The sequence below is a fragment of the Fukomys damarensis genome, unplaced genomic scaffold, assembly GCF_012274545.1.
Source record: "Fukomys damarensis isolate Sample0158 unplaced genomic scaffold, DMR_v1.0_HiC HiC_scaffold_13, whole genome shotgun sequence".
In the NCBI taxonomy this organism is placed as follows: Eukaryota; Metazoa; Chordata; class Mammalia; order Rodentia; family Bathyergidae; genus Fukomys; species Fukomys damarensis.
This window is the reverse complement of record NW_022900925.1, coordinates 13,666,459-13,683,572: the sequence shown is the minus strand read 5'-3', so window position 1 is coordinate 13,683,572 and position 17,114 is coordinate 13,666,459. Positions and strand designations below refer to the sequence as shown.

The window sequence follows — 17,114 nt, the reverse complement described above, 5'->3', positions numbered from 1 at the left end:
TTTTTTTTGTGATATGAAAGAAAGTTTTTGGGGGTGGAAAATATCAAAACACACAACAGGGAGGTGAATTGAGAGTTTGTTTCAATAGTCCAAATGAGATAAAACATCGGCTTTCTCAAGGGTTGTCTTATTTGGGATAAAGAGTGAAGCGTTAGAAAGAGAATAAAGTGTGCAATCTAAAGGACTTCCTGGATTTTATGTGGATGGTGAGAAAAATGAATGACAGAAATTAAACTTTCATACTTATGAATTGTCTGGATTCTTTTTACTAACATGAGTAAGTAGGAGAATTGGGTAGGAAGAAGGGCAGGCTTGAAATCTTGAGATTTATTGTGCTTATAACGCCTGTGGTATATTCAAGGGAAAATAATAATTGAGCTTTAAAATGCAGTTGTGTATTTTAGTGAGATGTTTATTACTAGTGGACAGAGATGTACTGGGAATCGAACTCAGGTCCATGCGCTGGCAAGGCAGGCCACCGAACCACTGATTTAAATCCCCTGCAGCTTTATTATTTTTTAAATTGATATATAGAATTGTGAATATCATCGTTGATGTTTGTATACAGTGCAGAATGACCAAAACTAGGTAATATACATACGCATTGCCTTACAGAGCTGTCATTTTTGTGGAAAGAATATTTTACATCCATTCTTTTGACGTTTTTAAGAAAATAATACCTTGTTAACTATAGTCACCATGTGGAGAGTAGAACTATCAAAGATTCCTCTTATCTGACTGAGGTTTGGTATCCTTTAAAAGGCAACATTTCCCCAATCCTTCCCATCATAATTTTGATTATTTGAAAAATTTCACCACTACATATGATGTTGACATTTGATACAATGCATCTTTTTATTATGTATTTTGGGTAATCCTCAGAAAAATGCCCTATGTGGATCTGAGACCCTGAACTTAAGCATGGAATTTTTTTCTTAAACTAGAATTGACCTAGTATCATGCTGAAATAAGAGCACCATTGTCTCTAAGCCTCTTCCAAGAAACAGGCTCCACCAAATTTACCAGATAGGAGAATGTGTACTGATTGCCAATCCCCTGTTCAAAGTCACTTCCGTTTAGAAACAGTGATTTCTCACTAATTTGTCCCATCAGTGTCCCAAACAAGACAAAAGGAGAGAGTGTCTGGGTGCCTGCATGACTTGCTGCGAGTGAGGCTGTTAAAAGCAAGCGAACAAGTGAACAGCCTGTGCATTGTCAGCAGTCACTAGGTGCTGCCAGCGGACTCCAATGGTGGCACAGGGCAAGCAAGCCACAGCTGAGTTCGGAGATTTGAAGCTGTTCGAATGACTGAAAAATCCTAACTGGGAGCAGTGAGGCTAAACTTGGCATTAAAGTTAAAGGAAGAGAAAATAGAATTAAGCCTGAATGGGGCCCTGGGATTTCCATTTCATTCCAATCTAGAGATATGAATTCACGCTCTTATCCAGAGGGGAGAAGGTCCAGTGTTGGAAGACTTGAACATATCATATTAAGGAAGTGGCGTTTTGTTTTTGTTTTCATTTTTATGAGCTTTAATCAGGAATTGGCATTTATTTTAAAAAATACTTGTTGTCTTTGATGAGGTAATACTACTTTTTTTTCTGTGCCAGGGATTAAACTCAGGGAGTGCTGAGCTACATCCCCACCCCTTTTTAATTTTTTTCTTCTTTGGAGATAGGATCTTGCTATGTTGCCCAGTTTGACTTCAAATTTGTGATCCTCCTACCTCAGCCTCCCAAGTACTGTAGCTACAATTATAGGCATGTGCCACCACTCCTGGCCCCTAATTATTTTTATTTAGCATATTAGTAAGATTTCAAATAGGAAAGACAGTATTATTAGTGTCTTCACTTTGATTTTCATATCATTTTAATGGCTTAATTTGATCTATAATTTAATTCTTCATGTCTTTTATTGACTTCTTTAGTAAATTAGATAGATTTCTATTTAATTTCAGAATGAATCAAGGTAAACCTGAGGATTATATGTTCCTGAAAATTTTGAAAATTGGAAAATTTGAAAGATCTTTTGCCCCAATAATTTTTTTTAAAGTATGATACAATCTATAATATAATCTTATGTTCAACTGGCTGAATTTGATACCGATCTAGCTACTCTAAAGGCCAAGATACAGAGCATTTATATTATCCAGAAATATTCCTCATGTTTCTTCCTTGTAAGTTACACACCACCTCTAGAGGTAACTTCTCTTCTGGTTTCTATCACCATAGGATAGATTTTCCAGCTTATGAACTTGAAATCAATGCGATCATGCACTATTTCTGAGTCTGAATTCCTTTACTAAATGTTATGCCTTTGAGATCTATCCATGCTGTATGATCATCCTTTTGCTTTGCTATAATTTCCACTGAAATGATTACGTAATGGTTTACTCTGCCAATGGACATTTGTATTTCTCAGTTTTAGCTCCTATGACTAAAGCTTCTGTAAAAATTCTAACACATGTATTTTTGTAGACACTTGCTTTCATTGATTTTGGATATCTCAGGAGCAAACTTTCTGGATACAAAGTGGACAAGCATTAAAACATTAAAAACTGCAAACAGTTTGCAACATGATTTTATTTTATATTCTTACTAGCAGTGTATGGCAGTGTTAATAGTAATTGGTATTGTTAATCTTTTTTCTTGTGCTATTCTACTATGTGCATAGTAGTATTTTGTGATTTTAATTTGCCTTTCTCTGATGGATAAGGTTGAGTATAATGTCATACTATTATTTTTGGCCTAAGGATTTTTACGAGAGATAATTTTTCTTCAATTTAGTTCATATTTGCAGGTCATAACTCTTTACTTCTCAAATATTTATTTTAATGGTCTACTCACATATCTTGTATACTTTTGATCCAGCTTCTGCAATTTGTCTTTGCTTAGAAAATATTTCCCCAGACATTCACATTTATTTAAGAAGATTTAGAAAGATTTTTTATTTTTATTAAAAGCATTGGTACATTTTAGGTATACAATAGTTACATTCATCATTGGGATCTTGTACCTTTACATGACTTATCTTTCCTCTATTCTCCATCCCTACCTTCAGCCCCTCCACCCTTCCATTTACAAAAACATTGTTTCCATGTTTTTCCTTTTCACATACTTTTTCTTTTCCCTTTTTACCTTTCCCCTACCCCTCCCACTTCCTCTACTCTTAGACTTTTCTTCCTATTACACAATATCAATTATATATTTTGTTCCTTATTTACACTTTAACTTTTTCACTCTAGAGAAACTATTTGGTATTTACTTATTAATTTACCTATTTGGTATTGACTTATTAATTTCACTCAAGAGTATGGCCTCAATGTGTATCCACTTAGCTATAAATGTCTCTAGTTTCTTATTCTTTATGGTTGAGTAGTATTCTATTTTATTAAAAAAAATCATGTTTATCCAGTCTCCAGCTGATGGGCAATTGGGCCATTTCCAAGTTTTAGCTATTACAAACTGTGCTGCTATAAACATGGTTGAGTATATATTGGTGTGGTATGATTCTTTTAATTCTTTTGGGAAGATACTCAGCAGAGGGATGGCTGGGTCAAATGGGACTTCTAATCCTAGTTCTTTGAGGTATCTCCATACTGATTTTCACAGTGGTTGCACCAGTCTGCAACCCCCACCAATAATGGAGAAGGGTTCCTATTTCCCAAAAACTCCACCAGCATTTGTTATTGGTTGATTTCTTAATAGCAGCCATTCTTACTGTGATCAGATGGAATCTCAGTGTTGTTTTCATCTTCATCTCTCGAATGACCAGTGATGTTGAACATTTTTCATATGATTATTTGCTGTTTTTACTTGTTTGTCAGAGAAATGTCTGTTCATTTCAGATGCCCATTTTTGAATTGGGTCTTTATATTTGGGGGCTCCGGTGCTTTTGAGTTCTTTATATATTCTAGATAGTAGACCTTTGAGGAACACCTGGTAAAAATTTTTTCCCACATTGTGGGTTGTCTCTTAGCACTGCTTGTGATTTCTCTGGCAGTGCAGAAGCTTTTTAAAAAGGTGATATCCCAGTTGTTGATCCTTTGTGCTAGTTCCCGTGCTACTGAAGATTTTTTTCATGAAGTCTTTTCCTATGATGCTATCTTCAAGAGTTCTACCTAACTTACCTTCCAGCAAGTTTAGTATTTCTGTTTTAATATTTATATCTTTAATACACTTGAGTTTTAGTTTAGTGCATGGTGAAAGATCTGGGTCTAGTTTTAATCTTTGACAAGTCGAAATCCAGTTTTCCAACACCATTTATTAAAGAAGCTATCTTTCCTCCAGTGATGGTGACTCCTTTTCAAAGATGAGGTAGCTTAGTATGTCAGGAGTTGTTTCTGCATCTTCTAATCTGTTCCACTGATCCTCAGGTCTGTTTCTTTGCCAGTACCATGCTGTTTTTATCACAGTGGCTTTGTAGTATAGTTTCAAGTGGGGATTGTTACCCCCGCCATGTCTCTGTTGCCTAGAATTGCTTTTGCTATTCTAGTTATCTTTTGATTCCAAATGAATTTTTGGATTGTTTTCTCTAGTTCTGTGAAATATACTGTTGGGATTTCAATAGGGATTACATTGAATGTGTATAGCAATTTTGGAAGTATGGCCATTTTCACTATATTGATTCTTCCTAGCCAGGAACAAGAGATGTCTTTCCATTTTCTTATATACTCTTCAATCTCTTTTTTCAGTGTTGCAGTTCTCAATGTAGAGGTCTTTTGTTTCCTTTGTTATATTGACTCCTAGATATTTTATCTTTTTGGGTGCTATTGTGAAAGGGATTGTTTCCCTAATTTCACTCTCAGTGTGTCTGTTATTTGTGTAGAAGAAGGCTAATGATTTTTTAGTATTTACCTTGTATCCAGCCACTCTACTGAATCTGTCAATCAAGTCTAGAAGTCTTTTGGGGGAGTTCTTTGGGTCTTCTATGTAGAATATCATATCATCAGCAAATAATGACAGTTTCACTTCTTCCTTTCCTATCTTTACTGCTTTAATTTCTTTCTCTTGTCTAATTGCTGTGGTTAATGTTTCCAAAATTATATTGGGCAGGAGTGGTGATAGTGGGCATCTTTGCCTTGTTTCTTATTTTAGCTTGAAGGCTTTCAGTTTTTTTTCTCATTGAGTTTATTGGTACTTTTTAAGTATACAGTACAAGTACATTTATCATTGGGATCTTGTACCTTTATATGACAGATCTTGTTTCTCATTTTTCCCCTTACCCCTGCCCTCCCTTCACCCCCTGGTTTTCAATCATTTAGTATGATGTTGGATGTTGGCTTTTAATCAATAACCTTTATCAAGTTGAGATAAAGACCTTCTATTCCAACTTTCTGCAGGGTTTTTATCATGAATGGGTGTTGAACTTTGTTGAATGATTTTTGTGCATCTTTTGAAAGGATCATATGGTTTTTGTCCTTGATTCTGTTAATATAGTGTATTACATTTATTGATTTACATATGTTGAACCATCCTTGCATCCCAGGAATAAATCCAACTTATTCAGAGTGTATAATCTTCTTGATTCTGAATCCTCTGTATTCTCTTTGCCAGTATCTTATTAAGGATTTTTGCATCTATGTTCATTAGGGAGATTGGCCTGTAGTTCTCTTTTTTGGTTGGGTCTTTCTCTGGTTTTTAGAATCAAAGAAATACTTGCTTCCAGGAGTGCATCTGGAAGTATTGCTTGTCTTTCAATTTCATTGAAAATTTTAAAGAGTAGTGGCAATAGTTTTTCTCTAAATGCCTTGTAGAATTCAGTAGTAAAGCCATCAGGACCCGGGGTTTTCTTTGTTGGTAATGTTTTAATTACATTTTCAATGTCACTGATTGTAACTGACGTGTTTAGAATTTTTATACCTTCTTTGTTCAACTTTAGTAATTCATATATATCTAGAAATCTGTCCATTTCTTCTGTGTTCTTCATTTTATTAAAGCACAGTTTCTCGAAGTAGGTATTGATGATCCTCTGGATTTCTGCTGAATCCACTGTTACTTCACCATTTTCATTCCTAATTGCATGAATCTGAACCTTTTCTTTCTTTTTTTATATGGTTGGCTAAAAGTTTATTGATTCTATTTATTCGTTTGAAAAGCCAACTCTTTCATTCATTGATTTTTTTTTGTATCATTCTTTTAGTTTCCATTGAATTGATTTCTGCTCTTTCCTCTTTTGTATGAGCTTTGGGTTTCTTTTGCTCTTCTTTTTCCCAGAGTTTAAGATTCACCATTAGGTTGTTTATTTGAGCTGGCTCTGTTTTCCTAGCATGGGAATTCACTGATGTGAATTTCCCATGTAAAAGTGCATTTATTGTATCCCATAGATTCCTGCAAGTTGTACTGCATTGTCATTAAATTGTAAAAACTGTCTAATTTCTTCTTTAATTTCTGCTATGACCCATTGATTGTTCAGGAGAGTGTTAGTCAATTTCCATGCATTTTTGAAATTCTCATGGTTTTTTATGCTTTTAATTGCACTATAGTCTGATAATATACATGGGATAACTTCAATTCCTTTGCATTTACTCAAACATGTTCTAAAAGCTAGTATATGGTCTATTTTGGAAAATGACCCATGTGCAGCTGAAAAGAATGTATATTCTGATTTTGTGGGGTGGAACACTCTGTAGACATCTTCTAAGTTCATTTATTCTAAGACTTGGTTCAGTTCTAGTAGTTCATTGTTGATTTTTTTGTCTAGATGATCTGTCTATTTGTGATAGTGGGGTATTTAGGTCCTCCGCTACAATTGTATTAGTGCTTATTTGGTGTTTTATGTCCCTTAATATTTGTTTTGTGTTGTTGGGGGCATTAGTATTTGGTGCATATATATTTATGATTGTCATCTCTTCCTCTGGGATTTTTCCTTTTACAAGGAGGTAGTGACCTTCTTTGTCTCTCTTAACCAGTTTTGGCTTGAAATTTACTTTGTCTGCAAATAAGATAGCTACCCATGCTTTTTTCCAGGTTCCTGTTGCATGGAGTACTGTTTTCCATCTTTTACTTTCAGTCTATGAGTGTTTTTTTCAAGTAAGTGTGTTTCTTGTATACAGCATATTCTTGGATTTTGCTTCTTAATCCATTCTGCCAGTCTATTTCTATTTTAGAAAGATTTTTGAATCTGCTTTTGTGATTATATCCTTTTCTTCTTCTCAGTGTTCAATGTTTATCTTTTAAAAAATTGGATTCACCAGTTTTGTCTATTTATCTTCTAAACAAATGAGGATTATATTATTAATTTTAATGTGTACCTGTTATATATGCTTTTAGCTTTATTAATTATTAAATAATATGTATTTGAGTCTTACTACTCTCTATCCTTTTATTTTCATTTTCTATTTTATTGATAAAAACCACACATCTATTTTCTTCTTTGTTGAATAGGATAGGTTGAGTTTTCATTTTATTTCTGTATATTGTTGCTTTATCAATTGCTTCAACATAAAAATTATTTAGAACGTTAATATTCAAGTATAATATTTTGTCATTAATTTTTAATTTTATTGCATTACCATTCACATAATGTGCTCTTCCAAATCCTCTATTTTTGAGCTGTAAGTTCTTTGTAAGAAGCTTATTATTCATCCTGGGGTATGTAGAATAGAGAAAGGTGGTGATGTCATTAACTGGAGACCAGTTATACAAGTAGTCAGCTTGACTCCCATGTGAACAAGACAAACACGGTTCCTGCCCTCCCAGACAGTCTTCTCCAGAGGCTGTACTATGGTAAGCAGCCCTGTTGGGATCTCAGCTCATGACTCCTTATTTACATTAGAGCTCTGATTAGTTGGCTAGGGAAAAACAAATGCCAGGTTGTTGGCTCCTAGGAATCCAGAGACTCAGTGGGAGAACTTAACATCGATTACCTATCTGGTTTCTTAAGGAAATATAAGTAATTTACTTTTTCTCTAAAAATCAATCATTTCATCAAAATTAAAAGCTTACTGGGAAGCTATATTGATATTTTAAAATCTTACTCTCTTCTGAATCAATGCTTGTGTATTATCTTCATGCATTCTAGTGGCAATGCCAGGTCCTCCCCGTTCTTGGGATCCACTGACCATTGTCCCACCCTCACTCTGGCCTCCAGAATGAAGGAAACTCTGGTTTGTTGGGAAGAAACTTTACTTCATTTTCTAATTTTGTGGAGACTTTAATATATATATATATATGCAAATTCTGCCCTTACACTGGGGGTCAGGATTTTGGAAATAAAAACCAGGAAAATTTGTGGACTGGTTTTGCTTTTCTGTCATGAGCTGACTACTGACCTGAATGTGAAGAAGTGAAAGGAGAAAGTGCAGAAACAAAATCTTCAAAGATTAATGGGATCAAAAATGATTCTACTCAGAATTTTTGAGATATTCACAAATTGAGACAGTTCAGGGGCCATGTTTAATTCCTTAACCCTTGCATTAGTTGATTTATACCATGAATTTCATGATTTCCAGCATTTTTGTACTCCTCCACCAAAAGGTTCCCCCCAACTGTGTTCTTTGAACAAGAAGAAGTGGTTGTATTGCTGGACATTCTGTAAGTATTTTTCCTTGTCAGGTATATAAGTGAACAAAAATTTCCTGCTCCAGCACTCTTTACTCTCAGAGCTCATTTTTCTCTGCTCCCATCTGTAAGACTTTATCCAGATAATACACACCAACCTGCCACAGGTAACTGTGGAGGACCTGGCTGAGGAGTGAATGGTTACACTATGAAAGGACCTGCAGAGCAAAAGCACAGAAGCTCTGCAGTGCTTGTTTATGCTTAAAGAAATACCTATGGCACAGAAGTGCACGGATCTGTACATAATGTGCTGAGCATAACACAGTTGGAAAAGAAGAGGTTTAGATTAGTGAAGCAAGTTGTGTCTGGCCATTGTCCTTCCCCTTTTTTCGGTTAAACTACTTCGCTTTGATAATTTGTTTCCCAAGCTGTTCTTCTTCTGTTTTTTTCTCTTACACTGAGCCAGAGAGTTCTCAGTTCACAGCTGCTTCCTTGAGACTCTCATGTTGGATATTCTCACTGGGGCAGCCTCCTCCGGGTCTCTTGGTGTTTGGACAAAGTCTCATCTCCTAGTAATCTCTTCATCCTCTGTATGATCATGGTCACATGCAGTGGTGTGTAACTAGCCCCAGAAGTTCTCCCTGCTAAAAACAAAGGTCTGAAGTTATACTGTATGGCTCTAAGTCCCAGGTCTGTTGTTTAATAGATGTGAGATCTTGGGAAAATTATTTAATGAGAATAAATATCAAATTCTTTATCTAAAAATAAGATAATATGTATTCCTTAGGTCTGTTAAGGATGTTAAGCTCTTGCCCCAATGTTGGGCAACAGTATGCGGTGACAAATGTCATGCTCTTTCCATTGGTATCATCATGATTATCATTATCATCACCAGTAGCACAGTAACCTTCTCATCAATGCTGGTGACTGGTTTTTTGGTTGGTATCTTGCATCTCTAAGACAGAGACATACCAAAGTGCTTTCTTAGACTACTTTCTACTTACTTTCAGACCATGCTTCTCTGATCCCCTTCCTGGTGCTATTACAGAACATTCCTACAGAATTCTGAAATATAGCTGAATTTGATCCATAACTTCCTACGCTCTTTATGTAAATATTTATGTATTTGAGAAAAGACAAAGTACTGAAGTGAACACTTATGATTCATGAATGCTGAATTTAATTTAAAATATATTTCAAAGAGCTCTGCAATAGGTATATGTGTGAATATATTCATACAGTCATGTAAATTATTCTTAATTTTTAAAAAGGTTTCTAAAAAGCAACATGGAAAGAGGAAACCAAACTGTCATCTTAAAGTTCCTCCTCCTTGGTTTTCCCATTGAACCAGATCAACAAGAACTATTCTTTGCTGTTTTTCTGACCATGTATCTTATCATCGTCCTGGGGAACCTCTTTATAATCATCCTCATTGGCCTGGATTCCCACCTTCACACTCCTATGTATTTATTTCTCAGTAATTTGTCTTTCTCTGATCTCTGTTTTTCCTCTGTGACAATTCCTAATTTGTTACAGAACATGCAGAGCCACATCCCATCAATCCCCTATGCAGGCTGCCTGACTCAAATGTATTTCTTTCTGCTGTTTGCTGACCTAGAGAGCTTCCTGCTTGTGGCCATGGCCTATGACCGCTATGTGGCCATCTGCTTCCCCCTGCACTACACCAGCATCATGAACCCTAAGCTCTGTTTCCTCCTGGTGGCTCTGCCCTGGGTGCTGACCACAGTCATCTCTTTGCTGCACACACTGCTGATGGCTCGACTGTCTTTTTGTGCTGATAATGTGATTCCCCACTTTTTCTGTGACATGTCTGCTTTGTTAAAGTTGGCCTGCTCTGACATTCAGATAAACGAAATGGTGATATTTATCTTGGGAGGACTTGTCATTATTGTTCCATTCCTGTTGATCTTTTCATCCTATGCATGGATTGTATCTGCCATTTTCAAGGGCTCTTCTGCCAGAGGTATCCGCAAGGCCTTCTCCACCTGTGGCTCCCACCTCTCTGTGGTGTCTCTCTTCTATGGGACAATCATTGGCCTCTATTTGTGTCCTTCGGCTAACACTTCTACTCTGAAGGAGACTGTCATGGCTGTGATGTACACGGTGGTGACCCCTATGCTGAACCCCTTCATTTACAGTTTGAGGAATCAGGACATAAAGGGAGCTATAGGAAGGATCTTTTCAAAATGGACAATTCACTCTTCTCTGAGACAATGATTTTTAAAGATAAAAGTGTTTTTAAACAGTAGGCATACCATTAAAAGTCAGGAGTATTCTGAATAGTGAAGCAACACTCAAATGCGGTACCACTAGTACAGTCCCCATAGCACCTCCAGGGGCGTTTTCGCAAGTTTTTCTAGGGAAAAGTTCAGTCCATTGTGCCTCTTGACTGACCCTTGAATTCAGGTATGATGGAACCCGAAGCTTGACATATCATGCATTCTCATTAATTTTTTGAAGCTTGAATAAATGCCACTCTAACACCAATATCAATAGAACTCAAAGAATACATAGTAGTTTCTAATTCCCTAAGGAACAAATTCAATACTGTATTCCTAAAATGTACCAATAAACTCAATTAATGCTGGAAAAAAAAAGAAACAAATTCAAATTCCTCAGCCACCTCAGTACTTTGCTTGTGGCAAACATATTCAATCGATGAGGATGATCTTCCAATTTATTATATATGTGCTCTTGTAATTTGTCATTCCCTTGGATCACTTCCCCTCTTACCAGTCCCTTCAGTTCTTAATTTTCTTTTCATGTGTTTATTATTTACCTACTTAACAATCACATTCTAAATTTCTCTTTCTTTCTGAATTAACTGGGCCAATCCTTCATCAGCTGGTGATGAACCACTTTTTTTGACAGTATGTATACTTTGCAGGTGAATTCCTCTTTTGAATTAAAATTGTATGATCTAGGATGTACTGCAGAGTTCTGTTATACATTGTTTAGTTTACATACAATGAAATGGTGACCCAGGGTAGAGTAGAATTTAAGTAGTGACAGAAGGACTAGAATCTAATTGCAATTCTTAGGTTAAGTATTCCCCCACCCCAGGAATATTATTCTGAAATCATTTGTTGTTTTCTTTATTTCTGTTATTACCAATGTACTGTAAGTATCTTGAAGACAGGTATTCTCTAATCTCTACTATGCCTACTTCAGTACTTTGTATATTTAATCTGAATATATAATAAATATTCATTTATTTGATTTGAATGTGTTTTCAAGTTCACTGAAATAAATTTATGCCTTTAAAAGTTCCACTTTTTAAAAGAAACCTTCCTAGTAATGCCAATGTTGACTTTATTTCCTTTTCAAATTGTTTTTATCAACTATTAGAGTAGTACTCACTTGAAAATATCCAAACACCAAGGAAATAAAGCAGAACATGAAAGTACAACATATTTCTCACTCCTTTCCCCATTAAGGTAGTTAAAAGTTGGGAAATATTATCTCAGATATTTCCCATACACAGATTAATATATATAATAATTAATAAAGCTTATTTATGAATTCTCTCATCTCATTGTTTTTACTTAAAATGTACTGTGAATTCACTAGTTTATATAAGGCCATGTAACACTCGTAGAAGCTAAACAGAGTATTACTGAATTGACCCACTTAGCATAATTTATTTAAATAATTTTCTCTTGATGGAAGTTTTTTTAATTTTTGGAATAATTCTTCAGTTTTATATATTAGTCCATATATTCTTGTGGACTTGTCCTATTTTTTAAATTAAAATTGTATAATCTCAAAAGCATACTAGATCAAAGGATATGAAAATTTAAAAATTGAACAGGAATTGCCAAATTGTCTCCAAAGAAGTACTTCTATTGTAAACACCTTCTGAGAGTAAGCAAGACTGGCCTCTCCTTTAGTGTCTCAAACACTGGATATTTTGCTTTCAAAATATTTATCCTCCTCATGCCTAAAATATGAGATTTTACTCTTTTTTAAGTTTCTATGTGTAGCAGTGACAGCTATCTCTTTATATTTATTAACCACTTTTCCTTTGTGTGTTATTCTGTCTTGATTCAATTTTTCTTATGAGAGATACTATTACTTTGTGTATTGTAGGGAGGACATTTCCCTCAGCTTGTTATTCATGATCTGAATTTTGTAACGGTATATTTTTCCTTAACTAAAGATTTAAAATTTTGAGATAGACAAAGAAGTTGGTTTACATTTTCTGATATAATTTTTCTTCAGACATGCTTAGAAAGAGCTTTTCAATCCATAATTATATTGTTCCATTTTTCTCTAGTGTATACACAGTTTTAGTGTCTACATCTCTATCTCTGATCTACTTGAATTTAGTTTACCAACAGTCAGCCTCTTTCTCCTCTCACTTTCCCCAGCAGGTCAGCTGTTCCAGCACTCACTGATTTAAAAATGCTATCCTTAGAATGTCCTAGGTGCTCCTATACACTTGAGCTTATTTCTGGATACTATTATTTCAATTCATTCTATTTTTGTACTAGTTCTATATAAAACAAACCTCTATAGTCGCACATATCAAATATTGGTATGACAACCCCTCCTCAATACTATCTTCCAAAATTTTCCTAATGATTTTTTCTTTCAGAGATGATTATGGTTCACTTTGTTGAATTCTTTTTTTTCAGCTTTAATTGAGTTTCTTGGTACATTTTAGGGATACAGTACAGTTACATTCATTGTTGGGATCTTCTACCTTTACATGACAGGTCTTGGTTCTCATTTTTTCCCCTTGTCCCTGCCCTCCCTTCACCCCCTCCTCCCCTCCCCATCTACAAACACTTTATTTCCATCTTTTCATTCTCACATTTTTTCTTTTCCCTTATTATCCTTCCCCTACCCATCCCACCTTCCCTACACCTTTAGCTCCTTTCTTCCCATTTCTCAATGTTAGTAATCTTATTAGGATCTTCTGTATTATTGCAGATTATTCACACCAGAGAAACTATTCAGTGTTTACACATGTGTGCCTTATTTATTTCACTTAGGAGTACATCTTCAATATGTATCCATTTTCCTATGAATGAATCTATTTTCTCATTCTTCATGGCTGAGTAATAGTCCATTTTATAGAAAAACCACATCTTCTTTATCCAGTTTCCAACTGATGGGCAAATAGGCTGTTTCCAAGTTTTTGCTACTACAAACTGTGCCGCTATAAACATGGGTGCACATACTTCTCTGTGATATGATTCTTTTGGAAAGATACCCAGCAGAGGGATGGCTGGGTCAAATGGAATCTCCAGTCCAAGCTCTTTGAGGTATCTCCATATTGATTTCCATAGTGGTTGCACCAGTCTGCACTCCCACCAACAATGGAGAAGGGTTCCTTTCTCTTCACAACCCCGCCAACATTTGTTATTGTGTGATTTCTTGATAGCAGCCATTCTTTGTGGGGTGAGGTGGAAGCAGCAAGTAAACACATGAAAAAATGTTCCACATCACTGGTCATTCGAGAGATGCAGAAGAAAACAACACTGAGATTCCACCTCACTTTGTTGAATTCTAATAAGAATTGTTAAGAAATTACTTTGCAATCATATTATATACTGGAATTGCATGAAATTATAGATTTATTAAAGAAAGTTGGCTATACAGTTGTCTAACAAGATATAAACAGTATCATTCAGTTAAAAAATTTCCTTGTTGAATTATATATACTTCTTAGGTACTTTACATTTGTGAAAAGGATCATTGTATTTTTGATAGATTATTTTTGTATATAAAGTTATTGATTGCTTTGCATAACAATTTTGGAACAATCCACCTTACTGTATTGTCTTACAGTTTCTAAGAAGGATTTTCTGTTAAATATCTTGAGTATTGGAGATACACAGAGAAAGCTAAAATAAATATTGATAATTGTGCATACTCCTTTTAAGTACTTACTTAAATCATTTTTTTTCTCTTCTAACTGCATCAAACATCACTTCAGGAATAATATAAAATAAATGTTTAAATGTGAACGTGGATGCCTGTTTTGGTCCTCCAATTCCAGGGTGAAGGCATGGTAGAACCCTGCAGGTAGTTTTGGGTACTGAAAAGCATGAGTTCACATCACATGTCCGGTGGTACTCCAGGTAGAGGATGCTTTTCAGAAGATCTGGCCACCACATGATGAAGCCACAGCATGGCAGCATTGGTCCCAGAAGCCAACATAAAAAAGGGACCCTGTGGCAACAGTTAACAGCACAGCCCAGACCCAGATGGAAGACAGCTGAGTCTAAGAAAATCAGCAGGTAACTGAGGCCTGTGAAGGCCATCAGCTCCCGCCTAAAATGAACAGTCATAGATTGCATATGCTAAGAGAAGAGACATCAAATTCCCAACTGTGGGCATCAGCTGATGCCTCTTTTCTGAAGTCAAGATGATATATAGGCTTCAGAATCAAGTAGAAGTACCACAAAAGTCAACACAAAGACAAAAAGAAGGAATCAATAATTATGAAAATGAAAGCAAATCAATGGAGTTGAAAACCAAGGAACAATAGAGTTAACATCAGCTAAGCTAAATATTGTTTTAGAAAGATTGTTATAACTTATACAACTTTGGCCTGCAAAATGAGACAACACAGAGAAAAAGCATAAATAAAGAATTCTGGGAATAAAAAAGGAGTGAAATAAACAGCAAAAGGGGACCTTAGAGAATTAAAAGTGGGCAGAAGAGAGGGAGGGTAAAGGGAAGCTGGATTTGCTTAGTGCATACTGCATGCATGTACTGAAATATCACACTGAACCCTATTAACATGCACAGCTAACACACATTAATAAAAACTTTAAAATAAAACAGGGAAAATAAACAGCAACAACTAAAAAATAATAAGATTAAATAAAAAAGAAAAGAAAAATGTGGACCTAACTATGTTCTAGGAACTTATATATTATTAAAGGTTGTTCAATAAATGAGTAAGATTGAATAGGCCATAAACCATTGAAAAACAGGTTTGTTAGACCTATGACTTTGGGACAGCTACTCAGTTTCTTCCAGTTTGTTTTCTCTCTTATACAGTGAGAATAATGGTGTCTCCCTCAAGGAATCTTCTGTTTGAGTGAGATATACACATGGAGAACCTAGGACACGGCTTGCTACAAATGGTTCCCCCCTTAATGCTAGCCTTTATTATTTTAATTGCAAGGATATCCATTATATCCTTATGAGTGAAAAACTGTAAAAAACAGATTTTAAGAAATATTTATTAAAATTTATCAATCAGAGAAATAACCCATGGAAGATTTACACTCTAAAATTTTATAGTACAAAGTTAAGAACGTGCTCCCCCCATTACCAGGGATCGTATTTGTACAGAGAAAACAAGATCTCCTAGATGTCTTGTTTTATGTAAAAAGCCAAAGGAAAACCAAAACATAGCAGAATAATGTATATACATTGATACTGTGTTTTAAAGTGAAAAAGGGATCTACCTGGCAACTTTGATGGCAGTGAAAGTTGCTGCTGATGGGTAAGGGACAATTTTATCTGCATCCTTATTTTTGAATATTCATGGTGAAAATAATGGAAATGGTGTCTGTGGGATAGCATTTGCAAATTTAAAGCCACTTTAAAAATGACTAGATCAGGGCGGGTGATTTAGTTTAGTAGTGCCGCGCCTGCCTGGCAAGCACAGGGTCCTAAGTTCGATTCCCGGTACCTAAACAAAACAAAAACTAGATCTTTCTGAAGTCTGCTAGGGAGGAGTCTGAGGGCAGCAGGCGACATCACACTAAACTTCCTCAAAGCCCTGTTCTGTCCTCCATGCTTTGTAGGGCTCCTCTCCAGCCTCCCTGTGCCGCTAGCCATGTATTTCCTTCTCTCTCTCCACAAACAAGACTTTCCTCGCCTCCATTTGTTTTTCCCAGTTTTAAAGTAGATTCTTTTTCAAACATTCAGACAACGCAGAGACGAACTTACCCATCTGCTGCGTACCCACCACTATAACAAAACACGTTGTCCTATTTGCTTTTCCTCTAATTTATTTTTTATTGAACAAGAAATATGAGGCCACAAGGTCAAAACTGATATCGCTTTGGAAAACTGAAAAAGAAAAGGGGTGAGGGGAAGGGTTTGGGGGTTATTGAAACGCTAGTGAATCCCGCCTAACCTTACACTTCTTGGAGTGCTGCTCTCCGCCTGAGCCCCCTTTTCAGAGCTCCCTTGACCTCTTTGTTGCGAAGACTGTAGATAAAAGGGTTCAAGGTCGGTGTGACCACTGCATAGACCACACTAGTCAGGCAGTCGTAGCGCGCAGAATAGGCAGAGGACGGCCGGAAATAGACCGAGAGCACAGAGCCAAAGAAAAGCGACACCACCACCAGGTGGGCACCGCAGGTGGAGAAGGCGCGGCGCCGGCCCCCTGCTGACCGCACTCGGAGTACGGCGACCAGGCCTTGCGCGTAGGACAGGGACACGAGGAGCAGCGGGGCCAGCACCACCGCTAGGCCCTCGGAGAAGACGACAGTCTCCGCGGCAGACGTGTCCGAGGTGGCCAAGCTCAGCATCACCGTCATGTCGCAAAAAAAGTGGCGCACCGGGGCGCGGGGCGGGTAGGAGAGCGCGGAGATGAGCAGCGTGTGTAGCAGCGAGTGC

At 36.4% G+C, this 17,114-nt stretch overlaps 2 protein-coding genes across 2 annotated transcripts in view; one reads left to right on the top strand and one right to left on the bottom strand.

The window, feature by feature from the left end:
* The first annotated feature begins 9,782 nt into the window (after positions 1 to 9,782).
* LOC104875024 (olfactory receptor 1E5) lies at positions 9,783 to 10,739 on the top strand. Its single transcript, XM_010642394.2, has one exon. The coding sequence runs from the start codon at positions 9,789 to 9,791 to the stop codon at positions 10,737 to 10,739; it is 951 nt and encodes a 316-aa protein (XP_010640696.1). The 5' UTR covers positions 9,783 to 9,788.
* A 5,891-nt stretch (positions 10,740 to 16,630) lies between these two features.
* Positions 16,631 to 17,114, bottom strand: part of LOC104875023 (olfactory receptor 1L4) — a 1,201-nt gene continuing 717 nt past the window's right edge. Inside the window, exon 2 of the mRNA XM_010642393.1 lies at positions 16,631 to 17,113. Coding sequence (XP_010640695.1) covers positions 16,631 to 17,113 — 483 coding nt within the window. The remainder of the gene's footprint in view (position 17,114) is intronic.